Source organism: Bos taurus, chromosome 25 (genome assembly GCF_002263795.3).
Source record: "Bos taurus isolate L1 Dominette 01449 registration number 42190680 breed Hereford chromosome 25, ARS-UCD2.0, whole genome shotgun sequence".
NCBI lineage: Eukaryota > Metazoa > Chordata > Mammalia > Artiodactyla > Bovidae > Bos > Bos taurus.
Window position 1 is genome coordinate 1,485,211 of NC_037352.1, and position 17,122 is coordinate 1,502,332.

General features: G+C 59.5%; 1 protein-coding gene and 1 long non-coding RNA gene across 4 annotated transcripts; one reads left to right on the top strand and one right to left on the bottom strand.

Moving 5' to 3' along the window:
• Positions 1-221: 221 nt before the first annotated feature.
• Positions 222-6,450, bottom strand: HS3ST6 (heparan sulfate-glucosamine 3-sulfotransferase 6). 2 transcript variants are annotated; one of them, XM_010819192.3, is made up of 2 exons: positions 5,931-6,450; positions 222-970 (listed from the first exon to the last, which is right to left on the bottom strand). In XM_010819192.3, the coding sequence occupies exons 1-2, from the start codon at positions 6,311-6,313 to the stop codon at positions 355-357; spliced, it is 999 nt and encodes a 332-aa protein (XP_010817494.1). In that variant the 5' UTR covers positions 6,314-6,450; the 3' UTR covers positions 222-354. The 2 variants fall into 2 exon arrangements, with proteins under 2 accessions (XP_010817494.1, XP_002697966.1); XM_002697920.5 differs by having other exon boundaries at positions 5,901-6,445.
• A 93-nt stretch (positions 6,451-6,543) lies between these two features.
• On the top strand, positions 6,544-17,074 carry LOC104975826 (uncharacterized). 2 transcript variants are annotated; one of them, XR_009492808.1, is made up of 3 exons: positions 6,544-10,770; positions 13,073-13,290; positions 16,986-17,074. It is a non-coding gene; the product is annotated as an uncharacterized lncRNA (long non-coding RNA). The 2 variants fall into 2 exon arrangements; XR_815324.4 differs by having other exon boundaries at positions 6,582-6,703.
• Positions 17,075-17,122: the final 48 nt, after the last annotated feature.

The following is a 17,122-nucleotide window of genomic DNA, read 5'->3' on the forward strand; positions in this document are numbered from 1 at the left end:
CCCAGGTTCAACCCCTGGGTCGGGAAGATCCCCTGGAGAAGGGAATGGCAACTCACTCAAATATTCTTGCCTGGAGAAGCCTATGGACAGAGGAGCCTGATGGGCTACAGTCTATGGGGTCCCAAAGAGTCAGACACGATTGAGCAACTTTCACTTTCCACTTCTACCTCCAGGAGGTGGCACCTCCAGCCCCACCCTCCAACCCTCAAGGGCTCCTAGAAGAACACAGATGCCAACTTTATTTTGTAAATATTTTTCTCTGCCCAGCGTGTGCCCAGAGTCTGCTCTGGCCGGGTGATGGGCATAAATTAAGATCACTGAGCTTTCCCAGACAGGGTGTGGGCCCTGGCCCCATCAGTCCCAGCCGAAGTCCTGGCCGGTCATCTGGTAGAACTTGCGGTTGAAGGGCCGGTAGAAGGCCTGCAGGCGCTGGACCACGGACTCGGGCACGCGTGGGTGGGGCCGGCCCTTGGACTTGCCCAGGCAGCGCGGCCGGCCGCTGCCCTGCGCCTTCTTAAGGCAGGGGAAGCCCTTGGTGGCATTGAAGTAGAAGTGCTTGTCCGTGACGACCCGCTTGAGGCCCAGGAAGTCCTGCACACGGCCCAGCTCTCCGGCGGGGTCGCTGACCAGGCGCTCGCCGCTGACGAAGAGGAAGCGGGACAGCGGGAAGTAGCGCAGCCAGTTGTCCAGGTGCTGCGCGTACAGGCCGATGCGCACGGCGCTCCAGGCCGTGTCCACGGGGCCCAGGCCGCGGCGGAAGGCCAGGGCGCCAAAGCTGGGCAGGCCCGGGGTCTTGGAGAGGGTCTGCGCGTAGTCGGAGATGGCCCGGGTCACGGGGTTCCGCACGACCACGATCAGCTTTGTGGCCGGGGACATGCTGTGGATGCGGCGTGGGGCCTCCCGTGTCACGAAGTAGCTGGGGGTCTTCTCCAGGGTGATCTGCCCGTCCAGGGTGCGGGGCATCAGGCTCCTGCGGGACGGAGTGTGGAGAGGGGGCGTGAGTGGGTGCTGGCCCTCCTCCCACACTAGATCTGACCCAGGGCCAGTACTAACCTCCCCCGCCAGGGAAGCCCCAAACCTACAAGGTAGCTGAGCCTCCCCTTTGCCCACCCAGCCAGGCCCACCCATCCAAAGTGCCTGCGTGGGCAGCCTGGGGTGTGGACCATGAGGGTGCTCAGCCTTGGGGCAGGCTGGAAGTGGGGCCCATCCTGCAAGGCTGCTCACACCCCCACAGGGCTCAGCTGCACCCCAACCCTGACACGGGTGCCTCTCACCCCAGACCCAGTGCTCATGAGGCCAGGGGCCCCAGGCCTACCGCCCACAAGGCTCCACTTGTCCCCCCAACCCCCGTAGGCCCCTGCACTGTAATTACCCTGGTCACACTCTCATTAAGTGGCTCATGGCGTCCCCTGAATTAGGTCATTAGTTATTGACCAGTGTCCCCAGCAAAGGGCGTCCCGCCTTCCTCTCTGTCACTCCCCCCCATCGCCCCTCCCCACCTCTGAAGGCAGCCCTGCTAATTCTCCCCAACCTGCTCCCCATGTCCCAGAAAGTTGAAAGCCACAGCCCAGCCTAGGACACTGCAGAAGTTAGTGAGGCGGCCTGAGGACCCATCTCAGCCGCCAGGGCTGCCCAGACCCCTCTGGGAACCCAGAGCGCAGGGCCTGCATGCAGCCTTCTCAGCAGTCCCCTCTCTCTGGCCCAGGGCTGGGGGGCACTGATCCTATCCCAGAGCGGGTGAAGCCCCTCCTAGCACCCCACCTTGGCAGCGTCCCGAGGCCACCCTGCCAACCAGGTAGAGCTGGGTCGGGTGGGGCAGGGTGCAGCGGTGAGGCCAGCTGAGCAAACAGCTCCGAGGGAGGGTAGGGAACTAGGTCAACAGAGGCAGAGGCTGGGACCTGCGCTCCAGAGGTGGGGGGTCTCTGCCCGCTTCTGACAGAGCTGCCCCGCCCCCGTGGACAGCCCCTAGGACTGGCTCCCCCCAGGAGGGTGACAGACAGGACAGAACTGAGGTCTCAACCAGCCTAGTGACCCCCAGACTCAGCTCCGGGGAGGCAGGCTCCTCTTCTGCTCTGCTGGGTGGACAGACACACGAGTTGGGGTACCAGCTTGGAGGATGCTGATGTCAGGACCAGAGAACGTGCACGTGGGAGTCCCGGGGGTCCTGCCACTCCCCCGACACCCCCATTTGGCTCTGGGGAGTAGGGTAGGCAGCGTGGTTGGCCAGCTATGGGAGCTGCCCCCATCCCTTGAAATAAAGCCCTGGGCAGAGCCAGTCTACAGAAGTTATGGGGGACAGTTCTGCTCCCCCACGTCCCAGGAGTGAGCTGGGACTCCTTTCACACCAGTCACTGCCCCATCTATAGACAGGCACACTGAGGTTCGGAGACGAGCAGGAAGTGCTAGGGAGGGCATGGGCCCCCACCCCACCCCTGCGTTGCAACTGTTGGGAGGCGGTGTCAGCCCGGAATGCAGGTGGGGACTGCAGGGTGAGTTCAAAGAGACTGGGAGTGGGGACAAGGCCCAGGGCCGAGTCCAGGGCTGCAGCCTGGGGTGGCCAGCTCAGGGAACCCCCCTTCCCACAAGAGGGAGGCCAGAAGGAGGGGTGTTCTCCACACTGGACCTCGACGCTGAGACTCACAGACAGAAGCCAGTGCCCACAGACAGCAGCAGAAGTCAGCGCCCCCCGCAGGGAGGGAACCAGCCCTGACCGCTCCAGGACCCTCCTCACCGACTGAAACCCCTTTCCATCTGCTTCCTACCCAGGTGCCCAGTGACCCCAGGAGCACCCTCTCTTGTTCCCCAGACAGGCCACCCCGATTCTGAGCAGCCCCATCCCCTCACACCTGGGGTGAGGGGCTGCAAGGAAGCCGGGGAGACTGCGAGGGGCCTTAGCGCCCATTGTTGCTTTCTCTCCAAGGAAGGGGGAGGTGCCCCACTGTGGAAGGGGAATGGGATGGGATGGGGTGCCCACGCTTGCCACACAGCAGCTTGGAGAGCTAAGATCTTTGGGATCAATGACTTGCCCCCCTCCACGGGCCTCAGAAGCCTGTCACCCAGGCAGGCAGGCAGGCAGGAAGGTGGGGATGGGGACTTCTCGGGGGCGGGAGAGAAGGGGGAGAGGATGAGAGGGGCAGGACTCTGACCCCCCACGGCCAACATCTGACGGGCTGCTCTGAGGACACGCGCTCCCTGATCATCTGGTCTGCATTTCCCTGCGGCTTCCATCCAGCCTGTGTGACTCCTCCCCTCTGTCTCTGCCTCAGGACGCCCCTCCGCCTTGGGGGGCCGTCCATACCCCTCTCAGCTCCCCCTCTGCCCCGGACCCCTCTCTGTCTCAGCCTCCCTCCACCTCGGCGCCCCTCCTCTGTGTCTCACACCTCGCCTGGGCCCCATCCCGCGGGCCCTGGGACTCATCAGGAACCAGCTAGGGTTCCCATGTGAAACAGGACAGTGCCAGGAGCCAAGGGGGTTCCCAGACTTGCACCCCTCCTGGTCTGTCTGTTTTTCCAAAATGCCACAGTCAGAGTACAGCCCCCACTTGCCCCCAGACAGGGCACTCCTGCTGAACCGAGATTTTGGGGTGTTTGCATGGCCCCAGCCTCTGCCAGACAGAAGGTGATCGGTGAGTCAGCAAATGGATGAACGAGTGCTGTGTGAGACACTTGAGGGCCCCAGTCCCCAAGGAGGAGGACCCTCAAGAACCTGAGGGAGGAGATGAGGCCCAGGGAGGGGGACTGGTTTGGCCAAGGTCAGCTTTGAGCAGCCCAGGATGCCTGCCAAGGCCAAGGGAAGGGCCCGAGACACCACCTGGTCACAGCCCAGGAGGAACTGGTGTCCCCAGAACTCAACTGGGGTACTAGCCACTCCTCTGCTCACTGCTCCAAACCACCACCCAGAAAGAGCCCTGGAGGCTGGGTCCAGGGTCCTGAGAGCAGACCTGACCAGGGGTTGGGCATCCTCTTTGCAGCTAGGGAGACTGAGGCAGGGGTGGAATTTCAGAGGCTCACTGCATGCACACGGCTGGCTGGAAGGACAGTCAGGTTCAGGGACACAGGTGTCTGTGAGCAACACGAAGCCCAGCTGTGCATGTGTCGGCACCTCCCTTGGAGGGCACGTGGACACATGCCCTCCAGAAGCTCAGGCCTGCACCAGCAGTGAGAGGTCAGCGCTAGCCAGCCCCAAGGGACAGCTCCGGATTAGAGGGGCAGGAGGGACGGTGCCCCTTCCCCCTACAGGGGCTGGGTGGAGGAAGGACTCCTCCTCCACCACTTAAACAGACCAGAACCCCCACCCCCCTCATCTCGGGCCTCAGGGATGCCAGGGGCCCAAGAACCCCTCCCCAAGGCTGAAGACCTGACCCGGAATCTGGGTCCAGCTGGCTTCCTCTCAGGTCCCTTAGGCTCCCCAGACCAGTCCCCCAAAGCTGGAGTGTGTGCCCAGGGAGGGCCCGTCTGGATGGGGGTCTCAAGACCCCCAGCTCTTTGAGAACCCAGCTCTAGACGCCCCTGCAGCCCCTCCCTCATTAGCCAATCAGGGCCAAGCTCTGAGGTTTGCACTTTGGTTACCAGTGTTTCCTTCCCCACCTTCCCCTCCCCCTTCTCCCTCCCCTCCCCCTCTTCCTCCTGTGCACAGAAGTGGTAAATGAAGGATGCTCTGGGATGCTGGAGCACTGTCAGAGCGGACAGTGGTCTCTCCATAAGCATCGGGAATGCAGGGATTCAGACACTTGGGTGCAAGGATGGACCCACCTCCCCCATCACCACACAACTTCCCAGACCCCTAAAGGCAGCCGTCCTTCAGAGTTCAGGAGCCAGACCCCCAGTTCTCAGTAGGAACCCTGCAAATCCTTAAGTGATTCTGATGCAAAAAGCAAAGATAAAAAGGAGATGGAGGCCGGGTGGAGTCTGGGTGCAGAAAGCCTGGTAAACATGTAGGTCAAGAGTCTGGGTCCTGCCACCCCCCACTCTCCGCTTGTTCACCAGGTGACTGTGGGCAGGGTCCTCGCTGTCCCTTAGGGGCTAGGCCTGGGCTTGGGGATGAGGTGGGTGCCACAGGGAGTGGGGTGACTCACTCTCCATCTGTAAGCTCTCATTTACCCGAAGGAAAGTATAAGACACCGAGGCAGACTTGTGCCTGACTGACAGAGGCAGCAGGCAGGGCCTCAAGTTCACTCTTCCCTGTGAACCTCCGCAGGGAGGGGCCGGTGTTTGATCAGCCACCAGGACAGGCTACTTCAGCGGGGGCTGGTGCCCCCCTCATTCCTCCAACCCCCAAAGGTCATACCGGGTGGGAATGAGGGCAGCTACAGAGCCCCATGACATGAAGTTGGGGTCCCAGTTCCCATCCCTGGACACTGACTCAAAGGCACCCTCCTCTTTTGTAAAGACCAGACTTTCTCCAGACCCCCAGGACTGCGGAGAAGGATTTCTCTTTCCAGGATCAGGGATCTTGGGGTGGGAATGGGGTGATAGATACTTCTAGGAGGCTGCAAGGAACCGGGAGGCCCTTCCATAAGGTAATTGACCAGAGTTTAGACAGGCTTTCCTTCCCGGAGAGATGCGGCAGAGAGGCGCGACTGAGCACGAAGCATTTCCAAAGCGCCTCAGACTCCAGTGGCTCGAAACTACTTCTCAGCCGGAATCACACTCTAGCCCCCTAGCCAAGGCTTTCCCCGGAGTTTTCAAAGTTTCTGGGAGCCCACGGCCACCCATCTTCTTTTCCATAAAATCCGCTGCAGGAAGTCAAATCTCAACCCGCACGCAGGTTGGTCTCAGCCCCAGAAGATACCCTGAGTCCTTGCCCCGCCGCTTCCCCAGCGAGGCCCCTGGAGCGCACCACGCCGTTTCCCGAAGGCACCCGCCAGGAAACCGATGGGGCCGACGGGCCCGGGCGCTCACCGGTACCAGGCGAGGCCGCGCTCGTAGCACCTGTCGAAGAAGTGGGGCTCCGAGCCGAGCGCGCGGATGTCGGGGTGCAGCCGCAGGAACTCCAGCAGGGCGCGCGTGCCGCCCTTCTTCACGCCCACGATGAGGGCTTGCGGGAAGCGCCGCCGGCCCGAGCCACTGGCCACGGGCAGACCGGGCTCCCTGGGGCTGCGGGATGCTCGGGGCGGCTCGGCGCGCGCAGGGGCCGGCGCGGGGACTCGGCCGGCCGGCGGGCAGCGTCCAGGGAGGGCGCAGAGGCAGTAGGCGCAGAGAACCAGCGCGGCGAACAGCAAAGGCGCACGGGACGCCCGAAGCGCGGTCCCGGGCCCTCCCGCGGTGCCCTGGCTGCCCCCGGCCCCGCCGGCCAGGCCGCCGCTACCTGCCATGGGGCCGCACCGCGCCCAGGCCTGCGAGCGCGGGCTGCAGGAGGGCGAACATCCCCGCCGGTGCCGCGCGCAGCCGGCCGGCACCCGACTTCTGCTCTGCGCCCCACTGCCGGGTCTTCTGCGAGCGGGGCGGGACCAGGGCGAGGGCGGGAGGCCCCGCCCCGCCCAAAGGCCCCGCCCCGCCTAGACCACTGCTCTTCCCTGGACGCGCCGGCACCCACGGGCGCGACTCGGAGCCTCAGAGACTAGCCTGACACGCCCTCTCGGAGACCCCAGGCCCCAGCCCTCTCGGGATGCGGCGGCGGCGACCGCAGGACGGTGACAGGACTGCGCTGCTGTCCAAAGGACCCGCTCCTAGAGGGCCGATCGCCGCGCGGAGCGGCGCGGCAGGTGCGCGGGGGGAGAAAGTGGGTCAAGGTGGCTCGCGGTTCCGGGCCTGGTGCTCAGAGGGGCTCTGGAAAAGTGGGAAGTCTGCGGCGGGAACCGGGCTCACCCTACTGACAATCGGTTTGCTATTGCCCTACGCCAGGGTCACGCACGGACAGGGCCGTTGGAGACGACTAGCCAAGTTGATTACCATTTTAAAGTCTGGGAGACATGCTCAGGGGAAACAGGCCCAGTGAAATTCAGACCTGTCTCCTGAGCCTTTCCACCTGTCTGTATGTGCAGCCTAGTCCCCCGGTGTCCCCCTGGGATGTCAGTGACCCATCTCTGACGCTGGTGAAGCGGCTGTATTGGAGATGTGGAGGATTCAGGAGACCTACCTGTGCTGGGGAAACCAGAAGGAGAAGGTGTCCTTTGAGAGAGCTTCCTCTGAGGGGCAGGGAGACTCAGGGCCCATCCCAGTAGAGACCTGCTGGGCACTGGACACTCAGGGACTTTTCTGATCCCCCAGGCTCACTAAGCCCCTAGCACAGCACAATGAAGGCCAGCCAGGAGAGGGCGAGCCAGCCCCAGGGACAGACAGAATGGAACCCATGTCCTCCCTTTGCCTGTTCCCCAGCCTTCCTGGCCTCGGGGCTGGGGCAGGTGGGCCTGAACTCCTCGAAGAGGCCAGGCTTCCCCCAGTCAGTGCCCAGAGACCAATGCCCCAGCTTCTGCTGGTTAACGGGCCGCTCCTGGGCCTAATGGTATCCAGACCTAAGAGCACCCTGGAGCACTTCCCGCAGGGCAGGGGCCTCCACGACCCACCTGCAGAGCCAGGGGTGAAAACCACTGACCAGGGCCCCAGCCCAGTTCCCAGATGCCATACCTGCACCTGCTTGTCAAGGCAAGACTCAGGCAGGAGCCCCGTGGGTGGAGTGTTGGCAAAGCACCATCTCAGGTGCATGCCAGCACACGCAGGGTCACAGGAAGTTCTTCTTCTGGTCTAGCTTAAAACAGGATTTGTTCCAGACAGTCTGGCTCTCGTTAGAGCCGCCCGCTCCACCTGCAGCACCCACCCACAACCTCAGCAACCACTTCTCAGGGCTCCGAACTCCAGCTTTAAACCCTGGTGGCCCCTCTGTCTCCCTGCCCCAGCACCAGCATTGGCTAGGCATTGGCTGTACTCCCTCCTGGGAATGCCTTTCCCTTAGACCCCGGCCTACACACACACACACACACACACACACATACCTGTTTGGAGACTTTTCAGGAAGAATTCACCAAGAACAGCAGGACCCTGAACACACTGCAGGTGGGGGAGTGATGTCCAGGGACAAGAGTCTGCTCAGTGTTTGGCAGCTGATCCCCTATCTCCACCCACCACCTGGCTCCCAGGTGAGTTGTCATTGTTCAGTCACTAAGTCATGTCCGACTCTCTGTGACCCCATGGACTACAGCACACCAGGGTTCCCTGTCCTTCTCTATCTCCTGGAGTTTACTCAAACTCACATCCATCAAGTTGGTGATGCCATCCAACCATCTCATCCTCTGTCATCTCCTTCTCTTCTTGCCCTCAATCTTGCCCAGCATCAAGGACTTTTCCAATGAGTCAGCTCTTCACATCCTAGGTGGCCAAAGTATTGAAACTTCAGCTTCAGCATCAGTCCTTCCAATGAATATTCAGGGTGGATAGTTATTCCATTCTCCGGGGGATCTTGCCAACCCAGGGATCGAACTCGGGTCTCCTGCATTTTAGGCGGATTCTTTACCATCTGAGCCATCAGGGAAGCCCTCTCAGGTGAGGGGTAGGTGCAGATCTGGGGACATCCAGGATGGCAGCCTTGGGATGTTTGTTCACCAGTGTATCCCCAGCACCTCATGGAGCCTGGTACCCGACAGGCACTCAATAAAGACCAGCCAGTGGAAGGATGGGAGTGGAGGGAGAGGCTGAGGAAGGATTTCTAGAGATAATGGTGAGGCAAGCGGCAGGACAGCATCCCAGTCGGCCAGGGGAAGGCTCAGCCTCAGAGAGCACAGTGATGGGAGCCGGGTGGGGAGGCAGAGAACGTGTAGAGCCAAGGCCGTCCCGGGGGAGTGGGTCCCAGCCTCCTCCTCCTCTAGAGCTTGTCCTCAGGCTCGTGCCAGCCCAGACCTCTGGTCCCTAAAGTGGAAAACTCCATCCTGACTCTGAAAGAAGACCTTCATTGAAACACAATTCCCGTACCATGCAATTCGGCCATCTAATTCGGCCACCATTCTCAAATTCAACAGTTTTCAGCATATTCACAGTGTTGTACAACCATCACCACAATGAATTCCAGAACATATTAATCACTCCAGAAAGAAATCCCATACCTGTTAGCAGCTCATTTCAGTTCAGTCACTCAGTCGTGTCTGATTCTTTGTGACCCCATGTACTGCAGCACACCAGGCTTCTGTGTCCATCACCAACTCCCAGAGCTTGCTTAGACTCACGTCCATTGAGTCAGTGATGCCATCCAACCATCTCATCCTCTGTCATCCCCTTCTCCTGCCTTCAATCTTCCCCAGCATCAGGGTCTTTTCCAATGAGTCAGTTCTTCACATCAGGTGGCCATATTGGAGTTTCAGCTTCAGCATCAGTCCTGGCAATGAATATTCAGAACTGATTTCCTTTAGGATGGACTGGTTGAATCTCCTTGCAGTCCAAGGGACTCAAGAGTCTTCTCCAACACCACAGTTCAAAAGCATCAATTCTCCCCTCGCTCAGCCCCTGGCCACCACTATCTATTTTTTGTCTCTGAATCTGCCTCTTCTCCACGTATCATATATGTGGGATCATACATTATATGACCTTCTGCAGCTGGCTTCTTTCACTCAGCATAGTGTGTTCAAGGGTCGTTTATACTGTGGTGTGTCAGTGCTTCGCTCTTTTCATGGCTGCATAATACTCTGTGTGGCTGGACCACGTTCTGCTTATCTATTCATCAGTTGCACTTTTTCCCACCTTTTGGTTACTGAGAATCATGCTGCTATGAACGTTTATTTACAAAATCTCATGTGAGCATAAGTTTCGTTTATGTTGGGTATATACCTAGGAGTGAAATTGCCCGGTCAAATGGTAACTATTTATCCCTTTATGAAGAGTCCTCTTTCATTTTTTTTTAACTACATGAAGCTTGTGGGGTCTTAGTTCCCCCACCAGGGACTGAGCCAAGGACAGTGGAAGTGCCGGGTCCTAACCACTGGACCACCAGGGAACTCCCTGAAGAGTCCTTTTGAAGGTTAAATATGGAAGTTTCAGCATCTATGTCTCTGTACTTCTCAACCTCAGGGCTGCTGCCTTCCCTTCTCCCCAGGATGTCTGAGTGGCCCCTCCACCCTGCCTTGCCATCAGAGTCCAGCCCCAACTCACCACTGGCTGTGTGACCTAGGGAGGGTGGATCACCCCCTTTCAGCCACATGGTGAAAAGTCACTTTGGGGCCCCAGAAGAGAGTAGGCCATGGGGACTCAGGGCGAGTGGCTGTCCCTGTGCCCTGAGAGAGTGGCTTAACTCCTGCCCTGTCTGGTCACACTTCCTGTCCAGAAAAAACAGGTGTCAACCAGGCCTTTCTGTCCAGTCTGATCTTCCCAGGAGCCCTTTAGCTTTGAGTGCTCCACATGGCCCAATTTCAATTCCCGTTTCACCTCGTCTGGGTCCCCTGCCCAGTCAGGGGCCAGGCAAAAGTCCATCTGCTCACCCTCCCTGGCCAGCCATCAGACATGCAGAGAAGTTGGATCTAATATGGCAGAAGGGCCTGAGCAGGGAGAATGTGGAAGAGGAGGTGGACGGAGCTGGGTCAAGTACACAGCATCCCTGGGGGAGGGCCAGATTGGGTGACCCCAGGGAAAGAGTCCAGGGAGCAAGGTCGTGGTGGATGGACAGACCAGCCTGGCCTCACAGGTCTATGAGCCAGCTATCCCAGTTGTGTCTGCATCTCCTTCACAGACGGTAATGATTTCCCTGTGGGCGATTTTGATCTCCATCTACCTCCTCCACCTACCCATGCTCTCTGCAAGGCCAGGGATGGAGTCAGTCTTGATCCCTTCTGTGGCTCCATGCCTAAGCATGGTGAGTGCTCATGAACCTTTGTTGAGTGGCTGAGTGACTGACTCTGCATGTATGTCTGAGACAGTCTAGGTGTGGAGCCCCGCCCCCATGCTCCTCTCCTTCCCAGGCTGTCCCCTCCCCAGCCCAGGCCCCCAGGGGCAGCATTGCAGGGTGTGCAGCTCTGCTCTGGAAAATGATTAATAACACCGTTCAGTCCCTCCCTCCGTGGGGCACAGCTGGGGGAGATTTCACACATGCGGGGCTTCCAGAAACTTCCTCCCTGAGAACCACACCCTCACCCCCCAGACCCACTGCCCTGCAGCCCTCTGGGATTCCTCAGTCTGCAAGGGGAGCCGAGGGGAGGGGGCTGAGGCTGAGGGTGGGCCCAGCTGTCCTTGATTTGTGTGGGGTTTTTCCATTTCAGATGCCGGGTCTGCCCGAGCATATAGAGGATGCGGTTTCCTTCCCGGGGAGGCGCCCCTGAGAGACGTCTCCCCACCTACCCCACCCACCCCCAGAGCCCAGCTCAGTCTGGTAGGGAGCGAGGGCCAGGAAGCCCTGGGGAGTGGGGCGCACAGCACAGCACAAAGCCGGCAGCAAGGCTTCTCGGCGATGATGGCGGGCTCAAGCCCAGCTCTGCCCCTCCCAGCGTGTGACCTGGGCAGGTAGCCAGCCTCTCTGAGCTTCACTCTCCTACTTTATAAGGCGGAGATGACACCAGCCCCCACCTCTCTGGGTGCCTGGCTTTTAAGCTCTTTATGATACGGAGGCAGTGGGCATGTGACAGTGACTCTGGCACAAGAAGGGGAGCCCTGAAGGTACTCCCACCCTGGGAGCCCTAAGTACTTCTTAATTTGTCCTCCTGGGGACCAGGCTGGAGAGGAAGGGCCTCCCTAGTCCCAGGGTGTCCCAGGTGGCACTAGTGGTAAAGAGCCCTCCTACCAATGCAGAAGATGCGTGTTCCATCCCTGGTCGGGAATATGCCCTGGAGTAGAAAATGGCAACCCACTCCAGTATTCTTGCCTGGAGAATCCCATGGACAGAGGAGCCTGATGGGCTACAGTCCATGGGGTCACAGAGTCAGACACGACTGAAGCAACACAGCAGCAGTAGCAGCAGGATCTTGTTCCCAGAGACCAGCTAAATGTGAGGACACAGAAGGACAGAAATGCTTGCAGGGCAAACAGGATCCCTAGGAGAAGGGACACTGTGTGTTCACACAAATGCGCCGAGCCTGCCTGTGGCCCTGGGGTTTGCCAGGAGGAGCCAGACCCGAGTCCCGAGCCGGAATGGCCCCAGCTTGCCTCCAGCCACCCCCACCCCTTTCCCTTGGGTCTTCCTGGGGGGCGCAGCAGAAAGAGGCCCATTTGCCACTGGGCCCCTGCTTCCCCAGGAGAGGGCAGGGCTCCAAGTCCAGGACACATAAGTGGGCCCTGCAAACTGCTTCCCACCCACCAGCCTGGGCCAGCTCCATTTATAACAGTCCTCCCAGGCTGGGAGTCCCAGCCTTACAAAGGAGAGGGCTGGTAACAGCCTTTAGACCCAAGGTGAGTCTAAAGAGGGGAGAAAGGGGGGCCCACAGAAACAGGACTCCCTCTGTCCCCCCTCCACCTCCTCCATCTTTGCAGCCGTACGCCGGGCTTCTCAGAGCCTTGGGGAAGCCTGTGAGTCATCCAGGAACCCCCACGTTAGGCCACTGGGGCTTTGTGGCCAGGTCTGTCTGTGCCCTGAAGAGGGCCCCCGTGGGCTGAACACATTCCATCAAGAGCTGGGGGCTAGTGCAAGCTCAGGAAGCCCATGCTCTGCAAGGGCCAGGACCATGCTCACATACACACAGGCAAGAGGGGCTTCAGAGGCCTGCCCACCGGCCCCTGCCACCATCCCCTGCCCCATGTGGAGAGCCCCAAGTTTGAACCTCCCTGCACACCAGTGACCTACTCACAGCCAGCAAGGCCAGGGAACAGCCCCCCACGGAGGCCCATGCCCCTCACACCCATCCCCTGCGCTTCCAGGGGAAACACCCCATGCTCACAGTTGGCCAGACAGACGGGCAGACGGGCATTCAGCCAGGCTTGTTCAACTGGGGCTTGGGAAGATCCAGAGCCCAGAGCCCCAGGGTTGAGCATCTTGAACATGTGCCTGCACTCTGCTCTGCTCCCCTCCAGACACCCCGCTAAGTGGCAGACTCCCTGCTTGGACAACAGGACCTTCAAGCCTGACCGCCACACCCGCCTCAGAGAACAGTGACTCCGCCCTTGTCCCCCATATGGTCAACACTGTCCTTCCTCTGACACTGGCTTCCCTGTCCTCCCCCAACTTCCAGGTACACCCCAGGGGCTCTGGCCTCAGAGATGGAGCACAAAACACCCCACAACGACCGAGACTAAGGGACCAAAAAGCCACCAGCAGCAGGCAGATGGCATCTCAGGGAGCAGAGCCCATGGGCCCTTCTCCTCTCTGCTCCAGCCTCTAGCAGTGCAGCTGCCAAGCCCTTTGAAGCCAACAGGAGCTTGTAAATGTCCTGACTAGAGATGAAACATGGTAAGACATGAAGCCAGAGGCTGCAACACAGATAATCTCCACCGTTTTACAAGGAACAAGTCACGCCTAGAGACAGGTGCTGGGGGAGCTGAGGGGCTGGGGCGGAAGGAGATTATCAGCAGGTAACCCCCTTCCCAGCAGCCCCTCTCTTGTCTGCTGCCAGAACCTCACCAACCATCTTCCCTGTGCGTCTTACCCCTAAGCTCTTCTAGCAGAGCCCAGGGCTAGGGGTAGGGTGACAAGTGGCCCTGGGGTTCCTGCCTCCTCCAGGCCATGGATACACTCACACAGATGTGTGGTTTATTCATCCTGAGACTATGTGGCCCCCGCAGAGGGAGCAAGCAGAGGCAGTGCGGTTTTATGCACATTCATCTGGTCCTGCCACAGGCAGCCCCCTTTCAGGGCTCACTCTTTGGGGTAGGGAAAGAGATGTCGTTGTTCAGTTGCTCAGTCGTGTCCGACTCTTTGTGACCCTGTAGACTGCAGCACGCCAGGCCTCCCTGTCCTTCACTATCTCCCAGAGTTTGGTCTAGATTCATGTCCATTGAGTAGGTGATGCCATCCAACCATCTTGTCCTCTGTCACCCCCTTCTCCTCCTGCCCTCAATCTTTCCAAGCTGAAGGTCCAATACTTTAGCCACCTGATGAAAACAGCATCACTGGAAAAGACCCTGATGCTGGGAGGGAATGAGATTCCACCATTCTAGGGTGGAATCTGCCTGGTCTAGAGGCCCAGGCACAGGGGGTTTGGGTGCAGATGGTGTGCGTAATATAAACAACACAGTTACGATAAATAAATAACTGTGCTATCACTTGTGGAGTCAGGGATCAAGGATCAAGCCAGAGAGTGGGTTCTGCGGAGCCTTGGCAGGCAGAGCATGAGGGAACCACTGAGGGAAGTCACCTGGTCTGATGACTATTTTTCAAAGACCACACTGGTGGGGACAGCTGGGAGCTGTCTCTACTGTGTGGGAGAGAAGTGGACAAAGATGTGTGGGAGGCAGAACCTCAGGATTTGGTGCCCCCTCAAATGGTAAAGAATCCTCCTGCAGTGCGGGAGACCTTGGTCCGATCCCTGTCTTGGGAAGATCCCCTGGAGGAGGGCCTGGCAATGCACTATAGTATTCTTGCCTGGAGAACCTCCATGGACAGAGGAGCCTGGTGGGGTACAGATGATGGAATCGCAAAGAGTCAGACACTGAGCAACTAAGCACACAGCGTGGGCCAGCAGGTACGATGAAGGTGTGGAAGGGCCACAGAGAGGAGGCTGGGGCTTCAGAGCAGGTGGGTCCCACCCAAATGCCCTGGAGAAGGGTCTGGGGCTTGGCTGGGGCTGGGAGGGATCAGTCACCACCTTCCCAGCCCCCAGCTCTGTCTGCTTCTGCAGACTCCAGAAGGGGGCACACTGGGCCTCCACTGCTCTCCCAACACCAGAGCATAACCCCTGCCTCCTGCTCTGAAAGCAAGGAGTCTCCACCACTGGGCTGCCAAGGAAGTCTCAACCAGAAACTTTTTCTTTTTTACTATTTATTTATTTCCCTGCACCAAGTCTTAGTTGCCGGCATGTGGGCTCTTTGACCTTGGCTGTGGCATGCGGGTTCTTTAGCTGCAGCACGTGGGATCTAGTTCCCTGACCAGGGATCTAACCTGGGTCCCCTGCATTGGAAGGGCAAGGTTTCAGCCACTGGACCACCAGGGAAGTCTCCCGAGCAGTAACTGCCTTGAAGCCCACCAAATGCGCCTCCGCCGCACCCTCGGACGCCAGGTGGCCTCTGCTCGTGGTGGAGGTTGGGGGGCACTGGCTTGTTGAGCCGGCGCGGCTTGGAGCCGGGACGATGCGGGCGCTGACTCCTGGGTGCGGCGGGGAAGCGCGGCGCGGGCGGGAGCCCGGGGCGGGGACCCGCCCAGCGGTCAAAGCTGCTACCGCAGCGCCCCCGGCGGCGCCACAGGGAAGTGCCGCGCCGCTCAGACCTGCTCAGGCGCTCCTGGGGCCTGAGCGGCCTCTGCCGGTCCGCCCTGCACACGGTCCCTGGGCCCACTCCCTGAGAGGACCTTGAAGACCGGTTGATTCGGAAGGGGATCATAGCGCTACACCCCCCAGCAGGGCCTGGGATGGGGTCGGGGCACGTGGCTGGCTTGGTGGTGACCTTCACCGACCTCTGCAGGTGCCCCCTTCCACGTCCGGCCCCTGCCCACATGCATGCAGGGTGTCAGGGGGTCCTGAGACCTACCAACAGGACCCAAGTAGCACCCTTACCAGGGTCATGGCTCTCCCTGGCACTGGACTTGTCACTCAGAAGAAATGAAACCCTTGGATGAGCAAAAGCCCCAGGCATCATCAATTCAGTCATCTGCTCTGTGTTCATTAAGCCCAGTCTCCAGGCTTCCCAGGTGGCGCTAGTGGTAAAGAAACTATCTGCCAATGTAGGAGATATAAGAGACTCAAGTTCAATCCCTGGGTCGGGAAGATCCCTTGGAGCGGGGCATGGCAACCCACTCCAGTATTCTTGCCTGGAGAATCCCATGGACAGAGGTGCCTGGTGGGCTACAGTTCCCGGGTCGCAAAGAGTTAGACACGGCTGAAGCGACTTTGCATCCACTCACACCTCCAGGCTGGGGATCAGCAGAGTCCCACTGGTCCCCTGCCTGAGGTGCCCTGCCCTGCCAATGCCCAGCCCTGCTGGCTGGGTTTGACAGAGCAACCGGAGCTGTCTGCCCCTGAATGCAACCCTTGGCTCAAAAGGCTGTGTCCCGGGACCTCCACCTGGCAAAGAAGCAGGCACGGTAGGCGGCAGAGGGGGATGGGCTCTCAAAAAGCCTTTTGTTTCTCAAGAAGGAACTGCAGGGGCAGGCCAGAAGTTGTGATGCAATCCTTCAGGGGGGTGGGGTGGATTTATGATTCCCCCAGCCCTTGGTAGAAACGTTGTCAGGGGCCATCCACTTCCAGGTTCGCAGTATGACGGGACCTTGGGGTCCTGGTGCTCACCCTCCTCACTCCCCTCCTCCCAGAGCACTGCTTGCCAGCCCCCAGTTACCACCCTGTACAAATGAGCATGGGACCCCTGGGGTGCAGGCATCAAGCACTGCCACTCACAGCTCCCCTACAAGTCTCACCATCCCCAGGCCCAGCCCTCCAGCCCACTGTGCTATAGCTCTGAGCCCAAGGGGCAGCCACAAGGGCGTGGCCTGGACACATGGGCCCAGCTTGCCCCAGGAGGCCAGCTTGCTCTTGGGCCAAGTTCAAGCTCAAGGGTCACCCTAGCCAGGATGCAGAGCCAGGAGTGCTGGGAGAAGTGAGCAAAGTCCAAGGTCCTTCCTGGCTCTGGAGCCCAGAGGTTCCTGCTGACCACTCAGCTGGCTCTGATTCATTCAAAGGGTTCTGGGCATGCAAACTGGCTCAAGGGCTTCCCAGGTGGGCTCAGTGGGTAAAGAATCTGCCTGGCAATGCAGGAGACAGAGACATGGGTTCCATCGCTGGGTCGGGAAGATCCCCTGGAGGAGAAAATGGCAACCCACTCCAGTATTCTTGCCTGGAGAATCCCATGGGCAGAGGAGCCTGGTGGGCTACAGTCCATAGGGTCACAAAGAGTCAGACATGACTGACTGACTTAGCACAAACTGGCTCAAGCCTGCGAATTGACAGAGGGAGTCTAGTGTCTGTCTTTATGATTCAAGTTAGATTTCTGCTCATACAGGGCTTCCCAGGTGGCGCTAGTGGTAAAGAACCCACCTGCTAACGCAAGAGATATGAGACGCAGGTTCAAGCCCTGGGTCAGGAAGATCCCCTGGAGGAGGAAATGGCAACGAGGAAATCATCTTTATGATTCAAGTT

Coding starts and splice junctions, on each gene's coding strand:
- HS3ST6 (XM_002697920.5), bottom strand. CDS start 6,313: ATGGCAGGTAGCGGCGGCCTGGCCGGCGGGGCCGGGGGCAGCCAGGGC. Junction 971..5,900: donor CGCGGCCTCGCCTGGTACCG/GTGAGCGCCCGG, acceptor TCCGTCCCGCAG/GAGCCTGATGCCCCGCACCC.